Genomic DNA, 17,391 nt, shown 5'->3' with positions numbered 1-17,391 from the left:
GCTTTCTGTTCTAAGGCTCCATCTCAAAAGGAGATTGAGTACTCCAGGTAATACTGAGATCGCTCGTCTCTGCGAGTCCTCCTGTGACTTCCCCAGCTCCAGGATACAGGTCCTGTGGCTCACAGCTTGCTTTCGTGGGTGGCTGGTTATGCGTGGCAGCTGTAGCACTTGTGGTTGCTGCTGCCTCACCAGAATTGTGCCGTAGGGTTAGAAATCACGCTGTAGCCTTGCTCAGGGATGTGGAGGCTGTACCTGTTCCTGCAGCTCTGGCTTTTCCTGGGATTACCTACTGCTGCTGTTGGAGGGAGCAGTATGACTGAAGGCACTGCAGCTTGTGTTTTATACCTCTCTGATTTTGTTTTTTGTTTATGGTAAAGCAGCGTTTCTTGTTTTAAAACCCCTGAGAGAGCTTGCAATACAAATGAGCTGGGAAGTGGCATGTGAAAGGCAGATGGAGCCTTGCTGGTGCAGAATTGTGCCAGTTTGGGTGGAGCCCTGGAGCAAATACTGATTTGGTGAAGAGTTTCTCACCCAGGACAGGCTAACAGGAGTTAATCCCATCTCTGATGCTTACATAGTAGGAGACTTGTGCTGGAGGCAGTCTCCTCTGACTTTAAGGAGGATAATGTGCCATTCAGGACAGGGGTGACAGGTGTCTTGCTCACAGACACGGAGCCCAAAACCATGCTGGCCGTCATCCTCGCTGTCTGCCAGGAATGAAAGCTAAGATGTGTCAGGCTGCTTTCTGGGAAAAGGGCTTGGTCATTCCCAGCTGGGCTGTGATTGCCATGAAATAGCCCCCCAGCTGCCTGGCACCCAGCCTAGAGGCAGAGACCCCCCACCAGCCCCATGGCTTGAGGGGAAGGATGGGTGTGGGAAAACAAACACCATCCAAAGTGTGTGGTTGAGTGTTTTGGTTGCCTTCATTTTGTAGCGTTCAGCGTGGCATTTCTGTGGAGAAACACCACTAGCATTCATTGTACAAGACACTAGTGTTACATTAAATATTTTGTACTCGTTTTTAAATAAACTCTGGAGCAGAGTCCCGCTCTGTTGCCTCCCAGGAGGCTGTAGTGCTCTGGCCCTCAGTAACAAAAGGCGACTCCATAACGGCCATTTGTTTGTGCCTGGGAATGAAGCTGGCCTTTATCCCAAAAGCCTTCAAGGGTTTTTTGTGGCTTTCCGAGTTCAGGCCAGTCGTTGCCACCCTCTCCCCATCCTGACTGCACGGTCCTGCTGCTCCCACTCCAGCAGTCGCATCCACAGGAAACCGCACGTGGTGTGTGTCTTCTTCCCTTCCCTCCTTTACTTCTCGCTGTTTGCTGGCTCTGACCAGGAGTTGGCAAAGTGCAAATGGGGAGAGGAGTGGGAAGCGGGGACCTTGCTTGTCTGTCTCAGGCCTGCACATCCTGTCTGGGGTGGGAGTTCAGCGGGTCGGGTTTGGTTTTGTTTTTTTTTAAGCTGCATAAATCCCAGCAAGAAGCAAGGACAGAGGCCTCCAGAAGACTTGTATAAAACTGCAAGTGTCTCTGTTCCCTCTTAGTCTCCTCCACCAGTTGAGGTTCTCACTGGACTTTTATCTCCTCATTTTCAGAGCAAAACTTTCCTATCTACAGGTGGCTCCTACATTTTCCTGATGATGTCAATATAAGAAAGACATTTTTTTACAGTGAGAACAAACATTCACTGGAACAGGGCCATGGTAGAGTCCCCATCACTTGGTTTTCAAGATATAACTGGACAGGGTGCTAGATAGTCTCATCTAGGCTCCCTTTCTCACAGAATGTTGGACCAGATGATCTTTCAAGGTCGTTTCCAACCTGGGCTGCTCTGTGACTCTCTGATCTCCTGGCTATATTTGTTCAGCCTAGAAGTTGCCTTCAGTGTTTATTTTGAACTACTTGAGAGTAAAATCTTCTGTCCATCCGTGGGACTGACCTGGTCATTGAGGTCCCTGCAGCATCATGCTGCTTGGTCCCCAGATGTGCTGCATCTGCTGGAGTGGTTAGCATGAACAGTGACTGCTCAGATGTTGAAATGAGTTGTCCCCAGCCCAGCTGTCTTGTCTCTGCTGAGCTAATGAGAGGAGAAGTCAGAAGCTGCTGTACTCAGGGATGAGCAAAGTTGGTTTTCCCAGAGTGATTAGTGATGAAGGCTCTCCAGTGGAACCATCCAAGTAAGATGGAAAAACCTGCCACAGTTTGGGTTGAAAACCCAAACCAGCAACATCACAGGTACAAGCTAGAGTGGTGAGGGCTAGTTCCTGGGCATTAGCAGATTCTGGTGACAGTAAGCGGACCTTTTTTTGAGAGACCACTACTGCTATCTTGTTCTTAACAGCAGTTACGTAGCATCCAAAAATCTCCGTCAGTCTCTCTGGAGCTTTGCGGGCACCCAGCCTTCATTTTACAGGACACGTTCACGCCTTCCCATCACCCACAGCCCCTCCGAGACCCCTCTGCCCCATGCACGCCCCAGCCCACTGCTCGCCACACTGGCTTTCTGCCCGGCTGCTGCCACTGGGCCACCTCACCTCATCCCCAGCCACTGGGATAAAAACACCTCATGCCACTTCAGGCAGGCCCACAAAACTTGAGCTGCTGGCCTGTCCTTTCCAAAAAACTCTCCTAGGATTTTTGTTTGTTTGTTTGTTTTTCCCTTGTCTTTGTACCTTCAAGTAAGGAGGTGTCTGCTCTCTACTTGGGGAGCTTCAGCAGCGCAGTTGCCTGTTGGGTTTTTGGGGCTACTGGGTGCTGCTGAAGCCCCTTCAGTGCACATCAGGAGGTGTAACTCGCATCTTCCCCCCCATCTGCTGGCTGAGGATGTTGGTGTCACTGGCCGCAGATGCCGTCAGGTTTTGTGAAGAGGGGCTTCCTGCGGCGGGGTCAGCGTGCTCCATTGTGCTGGCGCTTCCCCTGCCGCTGGCTCCCGCCCACCCCCGGCACCTAAATATAGCGGGAGGCGGCGTTGTGTGAGCGCGGTGCCGGGGGGGGAACGGCGGCCAGAGGGTCCCAGCGCCGGGGCTGCCGGGAGGCCTTTCCCTCGCCACCCCTCGCCGAATTGGCCCTTGCGTTTGTGGTGACATTGTTTGGGTGCTGGTGACTTTTAACAAAGGAAGAAACGTGAACCAAAGTTCACCCTTTCCCAAGTTTGACGTATCCGTAAGGGGATTTTAAACAAGTTGAGATTGTTATTATATATCTGGGGTTTTTTTTAGAGAAGAGTTTAACTTGGCTTAGCTCTGCTCTCAGTGCATGCCCTTTCGACTTTGCACTTTAACTATCAGAAGACTGTTTAAAAGCTACAGCGATAAGAAAAACCTTAAACATGAGGGGCATGTAGAGCAGTTTTAACGTTGAGCTCTGTTTATACTTTGGTGCCTAAAGGGGAGTTAACAAACTGATTAGTAACTGTAAAAACATTTTGATTCAATGCAGAAGAAAACATTTCGTTGAGGGGATGTATCTCCCAGGCACTAGGAGGATTCGCTGCACTTCTGTTACCTCTGGAATGCCCATATACACTTAGTCTCATCCTGATTTTTTCTTTTTACCATCAGTTAAAAATGGTGACTGCAGTCTTGCCTCATTTCTTTGATTATTCTTTGCATGTTAAATTTCTTTTGAACAGAAGATAGAATTCACTGACAAAATAGTAGAACCACAATACTTGAGACTATTAGTCAACCAAAAATGCATTAAATATATGGGACACACCATAAGAAAGCTGGTTTTGGTAAAAGGAAACAGATTTGACTGAGCTGTCGCATTTGGCCGAGTCATCACCAAGGTCTCGCCAGTCCCATGGTCAGTGAGACAATGGTGATTACTGGCAGCAGCCGACCTGAGCCTTAAGCTAAGCTCTTGTTTCCTGGATGAATAAACTTTCATTCATCTGTTTTCTGAAGCCCCCCCCCCGCCTAATTTCCAAGCTTTGAACTAGTCATGGAGTAAGTTGACTGTGCATATTTAATAAGTTGAAATTAAAAAATGTCTTCCTCTCAGTAGAAGAACCTATAACAAACAAAAGCCAGATTATATGAAATGAGATGCTTAAGCAGAGCTTTTCCCTTCATTTTGTGGCTCATCTGTCTCTAAAATGTTAGACAGATAAATATTTGCATGATGTTTAATATAAATAAACCATATGCCTTATTGTTTATTTTAAAAGATATGCTGAGTAATCATTTTCATCTCCTCTGCATTGTGTAGTATGCACAAAGCATACTACAGCTTTGAGGAGAGCGTAGAGCCTTTGCCTTGCCTGCTGCATCCTCTATCTATTACTGCTCCAGCTCTCTGCGTTTCCTCCGATTTTGGGGGTGGTGGGGTTTTTAAAGTTTCAGTGCTAGCAGCTTAAAACACTTGAGATCTGACTTGTGTATGTTGTGTGGTTCTGCTACATCTGCTGCCACCTCTACTTGTATCTCCTCGGCCTTCACAGAATCACAGACTTGTCTCGGTTGGAAAAGGCCTTGAAGATCATCCAGTCCAACCATTGACCTCACACTGACAGTTCCCAACTACACCATACCCCTAAGTGCTATGTCAGCCCTACTCTTAAACCTCTCCAGGGATGGGGACTCCCCCACCTGCCCAGGGCAGCCCATTCCAATGCCCAACAACCCCTTCTGGAAAGAAATGCTTCCTAATATCCAGTCTGACCCTGCCTTGGTGCAGCTTAAGGCCGTTCCCTCTTGTCCTTTGGCTCAAGAGACGCATCCCCAGCTCTCTGCACCCTTCTGTCAGGGAGCTGTAGAGGGCGATGAGGTCTCCCCTCAGCCTCCTCTTCTCCAGACTAAACCCCCCCAGTTCCCTCAGCTGCTCCCCATCAGACCTGTGCTCCAGACCCTGCCCCAGCTCCGTTGCCCTTCTCTGGACACGCTCAAGTCATTCAATGGCCTTTTTGGGGTGAGGGGCCCAAAACTGAACACAGGAATCACTGTGCAGCCTCAGCAGTGCTGAGTACAAGGGTCAGATCCCTTCCCTGTCCCTGCTGGCCACACTTATTTCTGATCCAAGCCAGGATGCCATTGGCCTTCTTGGCCACCTGGGCACACTGCTGGCTCATGTTCATCCAGCCTTAGCCCTGCACAGCCATGATCAGCTGCCATGGGGACCCGGCCAGGCCAGGTGCCGAGGTGCTGCCGTAGGAAGCTCTGCAGTAACACTCTTGCCTCTCTCTCTCCCTTGCAGGCATCTACATCCTGATCGCGGTTGGAGCTGTCATGATGTTCGTGGGGTTCCTGGGATGCTATGGCGCTATTCAGGAGTCTCAGTGCCTGCTGGGAACGGTAAGAGGTGCAAAGCTTTGGACATCCCTGCCTGGTGGCAGCAGCCGGCTGTGCCTCTCTTGGTGGAGCCTTTCCCGACAAACAGGGCTGGGAGGACGCGTGAGCCCCTGGCTGAGCTCTGCGGAGGAGCGAGGCCACGGTGCTTGGCCGCAGGCCCCAGCCCGGCCCGCCGGAGCCCCGGCTGAGCTGGCAGGCATGCCGCTGCCTCCCGCTCCTGCCTGGCCGCAGGACAGAGCCCGAAGCCAGGAACATGGCAGAAGAGGTGCGAACAGCAGGATTTCTCTGTTATGTGTGAACACCCGCCACGCTTTTATCCCCCTCCGTGGTCTGGCTGTCTGACCAAGCGCCCACTAAATCCTCTTTCTTACCTGATGTCCCCTACAGCTTCCCCTTTCACTCTGTTCCAAGGCTGCCTGTGGCAATTCCAGTTCTTTTAAGGCATCATCTGCTATTTTTATCTGTTTGGATGAGGAAACAGCAAAGATTTCCCACAATATCTTTGTGAGGATGTCTAGGTACATCCTGGAAAATCAATTACTGAAGTGCTACAGGCGTCCTTGATGTGAGGCAGCAGCTTGGGATTTCTGGCACAGGAGGAGCTTTATTGTATAAACTGTAGCCAACACCAAAAGCCTTTGCCTTGGGGGTAGGGAAGACCCATTGATTTAAAGCACATTCTCACACGTGATTCAGCTTTAAGCTCAATGCAAAAAAATAAAAATAAAATAAAATAGGAGGGGCAAAACATAAAAAAAAAAAAATAAATTGGAAGTACTTTCCAGCACTTGGCTTCGTTGGGCTGGAAGATTCTCACTCATGGTGTAGTGACCCATGGGTGTGGACAGAGGGAAATGGAGCTCCTTTCCCTTGCTCTCACAGATGGCTTCACCTCTAGTTGCTTCTGTTTCCCGGTAAGAAGGGGGTCCTTCTCACCAGCTTTTATCTGTATACTGCATATATATCTGAATGTCAGTGGATGAGAACTGCTGTGGGAGTTTGCATTATCACTGCTGCCGAGAATAGGAGGAGCCCGTGCACAAATCCGACAGGGGTGCTTGTAGCAAGGTCTGGCAGCTTTGGATTATTTTTTTTTTTGTTAATGCAAGTGATTACAGAACCTGAATTACCCCTTACTCCTTCTTGAAGCTGGAAAGAGGATTAGAAGGGCAGATGGTACAATGTACCTGACAGGGAAGCTGGCTGCTTGGGCTGAAATTAGCAGCTCTAGCTGCCGTGTGCTGCCTGTGTTTGCTCACACCTTGGCTTGCCAAGAGGAGGCTGGAGACGCCTTGTGATGACACTTTTCCCTGGCCAAGGCTCCCACCATGCTCCAAGGACATTTCCAGGCAGCCTCCTCAGGGTGTTGCTGGGAAGCAGCTGCTCTCCCCTCTCCTGCCGCCAGCTGATGGAGCGACTGTTGGCTTATTGCAAAAGGGGAAAGTACCAGGAGCCTCCACGCTATCAAAATGCCATGCTAAAGGTGGCATGGAAGCTGAGCAGCAAAACTTGAGGAAGGCAGAAGGGAGCTGCTTGACATGGAGCGGGTGCTGCTCCCCAGGATGGGGCTGGGGCACGAACGCCTGGCTGGGAACACCTCCCTGTTCCCATAGCATCCGGCTGTATCTCTGGTGCTTTGCCGCCAGCTTGCGGAATTCAGTCTGCAGGAAATTGTACCTCCAAATCTGGGATAAATGAGCCATCCTTCACTGGAGGGTAACCACTGCAAGAGTGATCCCTAGTGCCTGACCAGAGAATTACAGTGACCTTGTGCCTGAAGGTTAGGGTGATGGGATTCCATGATGGGATGTGGGACCCAGTCCCCCAAAGATGTTCCTGGAGAACCAGGGATAGAAAGGTGTTTGAAATGCAGTTGGTTGTTCTGGGACAGGGCAAGGACGTTGGGAGTCCTTTTTTGCTGTCATATCAATAGTCCTGTTTCCATTTTGCTGATAACTCTTTGCTCTTGCATGTGAGAACATGATTCTGGAAACTCCCATTCCCTCTGTTGTTGAAGAAAATGTCCTGAGAGACTGCCTAGGATCCAGGGGCTGTTGTCCAGCCCCATACCATGATTCACCTCTTTTGCTTCTTTACTTCCACAGCAAGTCTCCCAGTTTGGGGCTTTTCCCAGGAAGAAGTCACTGAGGGTGATGTTGTCATGGAGAGGCCTGTCCGTGCCTTCCCACCTGGCTCTGATGTATGAGCTTTACAGCTTCCCATTCCCAGTCTAACAGACCGACCATCACAATGTCTTCCCGGGATCTGAACAAAAAGATGGAGGGAGGCTTTGTGGGGATGGTGGGGAAGAGTGCTGGAACCGCACAAACAGGGTGGGACTGTGGGAAAACATCAGTGTTAGTATTTATGCAAAAAACTGCAGTAGCCTTGCAGGGCTGTGGATGCCAAGAGAGCTGGCCATAAATCACACCCTGACGCCCCGCAGCTCCTCAGCAGCTGAAATGTTTTAACCCTGAACTGGCAATTCCCATCCTCGGAGCATCTGTGGCAGAGCGAGAAGCTTGTCTGGAAGGTGCATGAAGAGGAACACAATGTGTCTTGTAGTGCCCATGGCATACTCATCCCTACCAGTCCCTGTGTGGGAAAGGCTCTGCTAAACCCCTCTCAGCCATCCCAGGGGAGGTCTGGATGTGGAGTGGCATCCAATGGGTTTTAGGAAAATGTGTTGGGGCTCAGTGTGTGTATGAGAGAGAAGATGGTTTGAAGTCAGACAACACCTTGCTCTGATCTTTTCCATCAGTAGAAGAGCCACTCCACACCTCTACCCACCTAGTTGCTGCTTTTGCCCGTAGCCAGATACATTAAGTGTCTCTCTCTTGATTTGTCTTTGCAGTTCTTCACTTGCTTGGTGATCCTGTTTGCCTGCGAAGTTGCGGCTGGAATTTGGGGATTTGTCAACAAAGACCAAGTAAGACAACTCTTAAACCTGCATTTGTGCAAGTGGGAGGCTGGGACAGAACTGCAGCAGATCCCAGCATGTTTTGCTTGTGAGCTAGTGCCAGACAGTCATGGGGGCTTGGATTAGCTGTGTGTCCTGGACAGGTCACCTAACTCCCCTTGGCTGGACTGCTGAACTTTAAATGTGAGCACTTGATAGTAGCAGCTGCCCCTTATGGTATATAGTGCAATGTCTGCAATAAAAATATCCCCATCTCGCTTGGGTCTCCTCCTTGCTGCCAGTCACAATGTGAGCTGATTCATGCATGAAGTCGTGAAGAAAAGCCATCTGCATGGCCGAGGTGCCAAAGGGCAAGGGGTGAACCCAGCCGCGTGGCCCCGAAGGGAGGGAATACCCTGTGTCTGTGTTAACGGGATTGCTTGATGCTGCCTGCTCTTTGCCAGTATCATATAACCCACTTTGGGCTGTTGGTCTGCCAGGACTGAGCTTGCTGCTGATCAATATGCTGTGCACACATAAGGGGCAGAAGTCATGTCTGTCCCAGGTACCTGCTAGGGACTGCTGGGATGAGGTCCTTTGGCTGGAAGGGGTCAGATCAATGGTAGGACTGAAAATTGCAGCTTTTCACCTTCCCTTTCTGCTCATCTTCCCTTTGCTATGGTCACCTATGCTCACACACATGCAGAGTTTGGTCTCAAAGAGCAAAGCTGTGAGTGTGTGGGAACTGTGGCCACGCTGCAGCAAGCAGTGGGATGGGTGTTGATCACTCAGCCATCAAGGGTTTGGAGGAGAGAAGGGGACTGCTTGTGCTCAAAGCCAAGGTTAGGCTCTGGCGGAGTAGGAAATGTGTTTACTTTACTAAGAGACATAAGCCAGCTGTGTAAGTCGGTGGTGGCCTGCTCAGCTTTCACATGCATGTAGGCCACAAATGTCCAGCTCGATCATGAATGGGAACACCCTTGTAGTCACCCACCAGAGAGACCATGTCTTCACCGGAACAAACTCTTCCGTGGCTAAACATATTATTATACAGGCAGGGTGCTGTTTCCTAGCAGCTTTGGTGAGCTAATTAACCTTTGTAGAGGGGCTGTGCCTCCTGTAGATGTTAGTTTGTGAATCCTAGAGTCCAAGATGTACAACTGAACTGACAGCAAAAAAAGTGAAGCTTGGGTAAAGAGGGACCCCATGGCTCTTGCTTTCTGTGCTGGGGAGAACGTGCTTGGCCATCAGAGCATAAAGATGAGAAATTTCAGATCTGCCAATACAAGAGCGATGACCTCATCCCCTAAAATTAATTTTGCCATTTAAAATGAATTGTGTCAGTCTGTTGGCCTCAGCTGCTTTTGCAGCCTTGATGATGATGAGTAGGCTCTTTGGGAGTCCACGTTTAAAAGGCGGGTGGCTTGCTGCCCCCTGCCTTGGTCAGGAGCCACACGGGCTGGGATGATCCCAGGCACCAAGAGCTGCTCTCCCTGGGGATTCTGTTCCCCGGGGGTTTGCAGACCCTTGCAGGGACAGTCATCTCCTATCACACGGGCACAGGATGCTCTTCCACAAAACTGGAGGCAGTCTCTCCCTCAGCTGCCTTCTTGGAGATGCTCTAGTTACCGGATGGGGAGGCAAGAAGTAGGATTTTTTTTTTTTTCCATGTACCAGAATCAAATGGCTTGATCAGAGAACATCGCCCTCCAAAGCAAACTTTTTTGAGCAGTGACAGAAATGCTGGGATAATTGATTGAAATCACACTCCTTCTTGCTGCAGTTTCTTTTTTCGTGTGCTGATCCAGCCTGTGCTGCCAAGAGCAGATGTTCTGAAAAGCTTTTTCCCTTTCATACTTGCTCTTTTTTTTTTTTTTGCTTCTCTTGCATGTCTTCCTTTCATCTATCTCTCACAAATTATTGAAGGGTGTTAGAGGAGAAGCCACAAGGCCAGCTTCCCTGAAAATGAGGGTTTTTTTCATTGTGTAGCAGACCCCCATGGGTGGCTGCAGTTTACCAGCCCAGGTGGCAGGGCTAGAGTACGGATGAGACTTTTCATAGAACCATTTTCAGGATGGGGGTGCCCAGCTCTGGGTGGGGACCCAGATAGAGTTTGACATCCACCTAAAAGCACCTCAGCTTCCTGACCCAAATGAGCTGTCTCACTAGGATTTAGTGTGCAGTGTCTCCCCAATTGCTGCCATCTGCTCCAAGCCAGGCAGTGAGCCGAAGTGCCTGTCCCTACAGATGGCCTTGCTTGAGCGCCCCACCTCCTCCAGACTCCCCCAGCGTGTCCTGTCCCTGCAGCCTTGGGTGGGAGAAGAGTTGCCTTTGTGCTTCGTCTCCATGTCTGGGGTGGTTCAGCACAAGCTGTTTCTGCATTTCTGAGCCCAACAGCATATCCACACGGGCTGAAGGCTATCGCAGATCTTGTGGTTCATCCTCCGAGCCCTGGCCATCTCTGTCTGCTGCAGAGAGCTGGAGGAGCACTTGGGTAGCTTGGCTAGAACCTGCTGGCTGGTGGATGAAGTTCTTAATATTTGCTGCTCTTAACATACTACGGCTGGAGGGGCTTGAGCCCTATGAAAGCCAGGCCTTCTTTCACACATCTGTGCAAATAAACAGGGTCCAAATCTATTTAAAAACTGCTTATCTACCTGCGAGTGCCATTAGAGGGAACCTGTCCCCTTCAGGCACATCTGCTGGCCGGGTTTCCTCCTCTCCTCTGGCTGAAAGGGATTTTTTTCCATCTTTCCTAGATAGCCAAAGATGTGAAGCAGTTCTACGATCAAGCGTTTCAACAAGCGCTCATGGCAGATTCGGAGACGAACAACGGGAAAGCTGTAGTGAAGACCTTTCATGAAACGGTAAGACGGTGGCGGTCTCGCTGCACACTCTGCTTAGGTTCCGTGCAGTTGGCCAAAGCACCTGCTGGTGGATAGGATCCTGCATGCTGCAAACTGCACCCCATTAACTTCTGCATGTGGTTTGTCAGGGGGGAAATGGTGAGGAGCATAAACTGATCCTCCCCACTGAGGCAGAGGCAGTAAGTTGAACTGTAAGTCCTCAGGCAGGGACTGAAGGCAACACTGGATTTTTTTCATGCTTAGGAGTGAACTGGATCAAATGTGTTCTCAGCACTGGGATTTTGCTGCCTGCTTTCGAAGCTCTATGTAGAAATCTCCCTGTAGGAGTTTAGTGCAGCCAGAGGAAATGAGAATGTGGGAGTTAAGAGAATTAAAAAATGGGTGTCAGGAAAATTAATGGGAAAAGCAGGGTGTAAAGCAGATGATGCTACATTCAGGTCTTAGCCTTTCACATTTGCTGTTCTTACATGCTAAGAAACAGAGTTGTACCCTCTTCAATATTCTGTCCTTCGCACTGTGCTGGGAAATCTGGTCCCAGCTCTAATTAAGTTGCTTTTCATTTACCTCAGCACCCCTGATTAAGTAAAATTCAGTGGAAGAAAAATGTTGCTCTGAGGAACTAATCCTGATACTTCCATTGCTCGGCAGGAAACAAAATCTCTGGAGAGAGATGAGTTCACTCTCTTCCAGGATACCAGTGCCAGACCTGTCTGGGATTACTGTAGAAAGAAGCTGCATTGCATGGAAAGAAAATCTGAATTTGGAGAGTTACTCCCCTTCCCTTGTTTCCCCTGCCACGATGCCTCCTCAGTCTTGGGTGGCTTCAGGGATGTTTAATGGTGGGGAGAGCCTTACATGAGTGTTTGCTGTCTGCTAACACTAGTTTTTTGTTGGATTTTTTTTCCTTTCTCTGTGTAGCTGGACTGCTGTGGTCCCGATAATGCAATAGGAGCTATCACTCCCCTGTGGAGAGATGACCTCTGCCCAAAGAAGGACACCTTGCTGAAAAACGTTATTGGGGTAGGCATGGCTGCTCTTCGCTCAGCACAGCTCCTGCGAGGAAACTCAGCTGCCAGGGAAATTTGGGGATTTATTGGGAATTACATTATAGGGTGGAAATTTTGTTTATTTGGGAATAGTGTAAAGGGATGTTGGAGGTTCCCGTCAGTTCTTCCATTGCTGTTACTGCTTGAGGGGGCTGGCAGGCACTGAGGGTGAAGTCTGGTGGGAAGTCCTAGAGCCGGGACCCACGAAGGCCATCAGGACTGGGGGTCAGGGCGGGCAAGGGGAAAGCAGGCTCTCTGACCGGCATGCTTCTCTGCTTCAGCTCTCGAACTGCCACAAAAAAATCGATGAGCTGTTCTCTGGGAAGCTGTACCTGATCGGTATCGCTGCCATCGTGGTCGCCGTGATCATGGTAAGCATGACTCTGCTGTGCCTTGCTCTTGTGGGATGGGGGAAAGCTGCCTCGAGGTGACCTGGTTCTGTTCCAGCTGGGCTGGATCTGTCCCTCTCCTCGGGATGCCCCTGGGGCTCAGCATGCAGCGCCAGTCCCCTGCACCCCAGCTGCTCTGGGACGTGGCGAGACCCAGAGCTTCGCCATCCCCCCGGGGGGTGGGATGTTAGGACGGGTGCCCGGCAAAGCAGGAGCACCTGCAACCCCAGCCAGAAGGGCAGAGCACCATGGAGCCTCCTCGTTGCCTCCAAAACTGTTTGTTTCTTGGGCTGCTGTGTTTTGTTGCTGGAGTCTGCAGTTGGAAGGGATTTGCTTTCTTTGCCACAGTGGGTTTGCTCCCCACAAGCAGTGGGTGGTGTGGACCAGTAACCCAGTGCCTGTGGAAAGGCTGAGTGTAGTGCCAGAGGGGTCTTGAAGTGTTTGCTGTGTAGCTGGCAGCCGGGAGGCCTGCAGCATGCCACCACTGCTGCCAGCAGGAGAGGGAAGAATGTCATCTTACCTCGAATTGACCAACTCCTAATGAAAACAGCTGCACAGACACAGCATCTCTGCCCTTATCTGGCATAAGAGTGTTTATGTGGAGCAGGGGACTTCGGGCTGTGGGGGAGCTCTGGCATCGTGCTGGTCTGTGCCTCAGTGGTGCCCCTGTGTCTCCTGACAGATCTTCGAAATGATCCTGAGCATGGTGCTGTGCTGTGGCATAAGGAACAGCTCCGTCTACTGAGCCGTGAGAGCCGGGGAGGGGAAGGGGGGAGCAGGGCGGACGGCGCTAGAGGGGACCCCAAGTGCCACCAAGTGACCAGGAGACATTTCAACAAAAGACAAAGAAAACTATGTATATAAATACTTCAAATATTACCATGCAGTACTTATCATTTTTATTTTGAAGTACTTTTTTTTTTTTAATAAATAAAACTTTCCCGTATCCTTGTGGCTGAGTTAGTTACACATCAGTTTTGTGTGATGGGGAAAGCTGCTGTAGCAGGAGATCGAGTCCTTCCTCCCCCTTCCCCACCCCCGTAACTCAGAAATAACGTTGGTGGAAGATGTACAGAGGAGAAGGCTGAAGCCTGTTAGCAGAAAACTTTGCCTTGGTTTTTACTCTCTTTTTCAACACTGACTTTTTTTAAAATACGTAATTGGATGCTGAAGCGGGATTTAGCATTTTTGTTCATTTGTACTCATCTTTTCCTACCACCACCCCAACTCCCTGGCGTTCCCAAGCTGTCTGTAGGGAAGCCTGGCTGACTGCCTGAAGACTGGGAGAGCAGAGGAGAGGAAACAGCCCCCGTCGCCTGGGTGCGATGTGTCCCGTGGGAAACACAGGCACGTTGTTCCTCTCCGACCTGTTTGCATCGCTAGGTCAATCTTTAACAGAAGTCATGCTTATATTTTTTTTAATTCTCTGAAGAGTGGGGATGTTTTTGGCTTTTTGTGGTTTTTCTCTTGGGGCTATAACTTTATAAATTCACTCCTTTCCATTGATTCATTACATTAAAGGGTCAGTGGCTGGAGGTTAATTTTAGTCCCAGTTTTTCAAATATAACAAGCTGAAAATTAAATCACTTTCCTAACCTCCTTCAAAGTTTCTTTAATAGACATATGTTTTTGGGAGAGTCTAGTTCTAGTTTCCACTGTTAAGCTAATGCTTTCATACAAATGATGTTGGAAAAAAGAAGAAAACTTTTTTAAAAAAATATGTCCTTAACCTTAGAAATCCTGCATTTATGTATTGCAGGATATCACTTGGGGGTTCCCAGCCATATGCACACATGTTTAAAATTTCATCTCTGCATCACTTTCTTGTTCAATGAAATTTTCCTTACTTACAGCATATGGTCACACACTGTAACATTGCTGGGAAATTGTCATAACCTGATTTTGAAAAAAAAAAACCCAACGTAGTTTATTTTTAAGACCTTCCACTTCCAGTTATACCGACAGCAGGAGATCAGCTTATCAAAGCAAGGGAATTCAGGATTTTAGATCACACCAGTTGAAACACTTTCTTGAGACCTGGTAAGCTAATTTGATGTATGTGGCTTCTGTTGTATGCCACTGTTACCATGTAGATAGACGGGGAGAGTGACCCAGGAGCTATGTAATAAAATCAGAGTGTCTCTAAAAAGATGATCTATATGTATAGTTCTATAGATATATATTTTTAAGCAAAGCGTTTTCCTCAGCCATACGGGCACTTGAGCTAAAAATTATAGTATCTCTCAGCTCTTTGCCACCTTGAAGCAGGTAAGGGGAGGAGTTGAAACTAGTGATCACCTTCCCCACTTCAGGAATATTTTTGTTTCTTAAAGTATTTCACTCTCCCCCTTCATTGCAACGAAGAGCTTCAGATCAGATAGAGAGGGAGACCCGTGATCATTTTGAACTAGTACCTTGTCCACTGCATGTGGCTGCTGTGGCCTTTGCCACTACAGGATGGGAGATTCCTGCACTGGGGCAAACTGATCCATTCGGAAGCTTTTCCCCCCTTCCACTCACCCCTTTCCTCTTCCTGTCTTTTAGTATATAGGGCCTTTAAAAAGTATATAAGTAAATATATGTATATCTATCTCTCAAGTTGTGCTGGGTAAGAGGAGGAGGTGCTTCAACAGAACTTTGGATTGAGGGGTTGGACAGGAAAAGATTCAGCCTTAGAAATAGCCTTAAAGCAACACTGCCCTGAATGTCCACGTTGTGCACATTGAGAACGAGACGAGGTTTTGCTGTAGGTAACCCCTTCCCCTGCTTCCCAGCATAGCTCTTTCAGGTCACCTACTCTGTTGTGTGGCTATATGTATATGCATCAACCAAGCATGTGTGTTTACATATATGTGCATCGGGATTGTTCGCATACAGAATGGATGTGTAACTTGCCGCCTTTTTTGTTGACTGTTGATAAATGTGTATAAATATGCCATTAAGCATTTCAATTCTGTTTTCTTTCCTTATACCGTATTTTTGATATTGTTCAGTATTCAGTTGATGCTGTGTATGTCGCTGGAGCTCTGTTTGAGGAGGGACTGGGTCTCGATGTGGTTCAGGTGTGTCCTTGGACATAATAGCTGTAGGGGTCTGGGTTGTCCCAGGCAGGAGCAATTGGGGGAAAGTGGTAGTTGGAGAGGGAGTCTTGAGAGCTGTGGGAGGATGGAGAGCAGGACGCTTGCTCAGGCCACGTCCCACACAGGCTGCAGTTTGCTCTCTGGCTCGTTTCAGAGGTGGCTGGTCACGGTGGGGAGCTCCAGCGGCAGCTCCCTGGGCCACCTCCTGTCCCTGCGGCTGCTGCAGGAGGGTGACAGCCAGTGGCTGGGAGGGAGCAGAAGGAATTCTGCAAGGAGAGGGTAATGCTTTCTTTAGAGTTACTAGGTGAGAGTCCCCGTGTTCGATGGAATCAGCTGTAGCAGGAAGGGTGCGCCCTGGGAGAGGAGGTACAGAGGAACATTCATGCTTAAGGATGACGAAGTAGCTGAGAAACCCTCACAGAAAAAAACTACCCACTTGGGTCTCCTCTAGTCCGGCCTCCTGGGAAGCTGGACCTGAGCTGAAGCAACCTAGAGAAGGAGCTGTGAAGGGCTGAGGAGACTCGCCCTCTTGCAGACACTCAGGATCCAAAGGTGACAGGGCTCTCCTGCCAGCTGGTCAGACCCAGAGCTGGCTGAGGTGGAGGGGAAAAACCACTAGGCTGGACCCCAGCCCTGCCTCAGGCCTCTCCTGCTTACCTGTGTGTTTGTGTGTGCAGCACAGGGCCCGTCCTGCTCCCCTCCGCACCCCAGAAAACAAAGGATGAAATTGTGGGCTGTAAACACAAACCCCTCCCTCTCCAGGGAAGCATCCTCCTGGAGCTAGTGACAGCTGAGAAAACGGCTGTGAGCTGAGGCAGGGGGCAGAGGGAGGCTGGTGGGGAAGAGGGGAGTCAACCGTCCAGATCTAAGACCACATCAAAAGGTCAAACAGAGCCGCTGACAGCTTAACTGAATGCTTGGGATTTTTTCATACTGTGGAGCATGCCACAAAGCAGTGTGTTTAACTTCTTTCTGCCTTTTTTTTTTTAAAGAAATGAAACAAAAATCAGTTTAATAAACGTTTCTCATAGTGTGCATAGTGTGATGAACCGCTGCAGTTTTACAACCAGTTAACCTTAACACCAGGATGCTTTGTGAACCAGGCTTCAACAGCATGGGTTCTTCCAGCCTCGGGGAGGGGGCTGCAGGCAGGCTGGGGACGCATCCAGAATGGTGCTGAGGGAAGGCAAAAAGGTGGCTTGCCAGCGGTGGTGGCTGCTGCAGTTGTGCTCCTCCTCAAGAGAAGGGGGGCACAGCTGTGAGGGAGCTAATGTGGATTGCAAATTAGGGTGACTGTGCTGAAATTCAGGGGGGCTGCGGTGACAGTACTGCGCACACCCAAAGGGGCTTCTCCTGAAGTGACCCAAAATGCCCTCTGCTGCCATCTGGCCAGGGACTGATCTGATTTTTACGGATGGTCTGGTAATGCCACCGTTGCTGGCATCGCCTGCCCCTCCACACCATCTGGGGACAGCCTGGCTGAGAGTGAGGGGGGAGGCCAAGCGCTGTGATCCCACAACTGCCTGCCTTCCTCTGCCCTGTCTTGGATTTCTTGCTGTGTTTGAGGCAGGAATGTCCCACGGCAGCCGCCAGCCGCCGCTTGTGCCGGTACAGAGAGGGAGGGAACGCCGGGTGAGGGGGAGCCATGTTCAGCTGCCGCAGAGAAAGGCAAGCCCTGTTCCCAGCGGCTGTGCCCGTGCTACGAGATCATGCCCATCAGTTGTTCTTTCACTTGTTTACCTGAATGTTAATGGAGTCGGACATAATGACTTCTGGAAAGAAAAAAAAAAAAAAAGTTATATTTAAAAACAATAAAAAAA

The 17,391-nt window shown here is 49.6% G+C and overlaps 1 protein-coding gene across 1 annotated transcript in view; it reads left to right on the top strand.

Moving 5' to 3' along the window:
- CD81 (CD81 molecule) overlaps window positions 1-17,391 on the top strand; it is a 36,054-nt gene extending 18,663 nt beyond the window's left edge. Inside the window, exons 3-8 of the mRNA XM_026850388.1 lie at window positions 5,196-5,293; window positions 8,145-8,219; window positions 10,949-11,056; window positions 11,975-12,076; window positions 12,384-12,473; window positions 13,174-17,391. Coding sequence (XP_026706189.1) covers window positions 5,196-5,293; window positions 8,145-8,219; window positions 10,949-11,056; window positions 11,975-12,076; window positions 12,384-12,473; window positions 13,174-13,236 — 536 coding nt within the window. The 3' untranslated portion in view covers window positions 13,237-17,391. The remainder of the gene's footprint in view (window positions 1-5,195; window positions 5,294-8,144; window positions 8,220-10,948; window positions 11,057-11,974; window positions 12,077-12,383; window positions 12,474-13,173) is intronic.

This window comes from Athene cunicularia (genome assembly GCF_003259725.1).
Source record: "Athene cunicularia isolate RWA chromosome 5 unlocalized genomic scaffold, athCun1 chr5_part2, whole genome shotgun sequence".
Lineage (NCBI taxonomy): Eukaryota > Metazoa > Chordata > Aves > Strigiformes > Strigidae > Athene > Athene cunicularia.
This window is presented reverse-complemented; position numbering and strand designations above follow the sequence as displayed.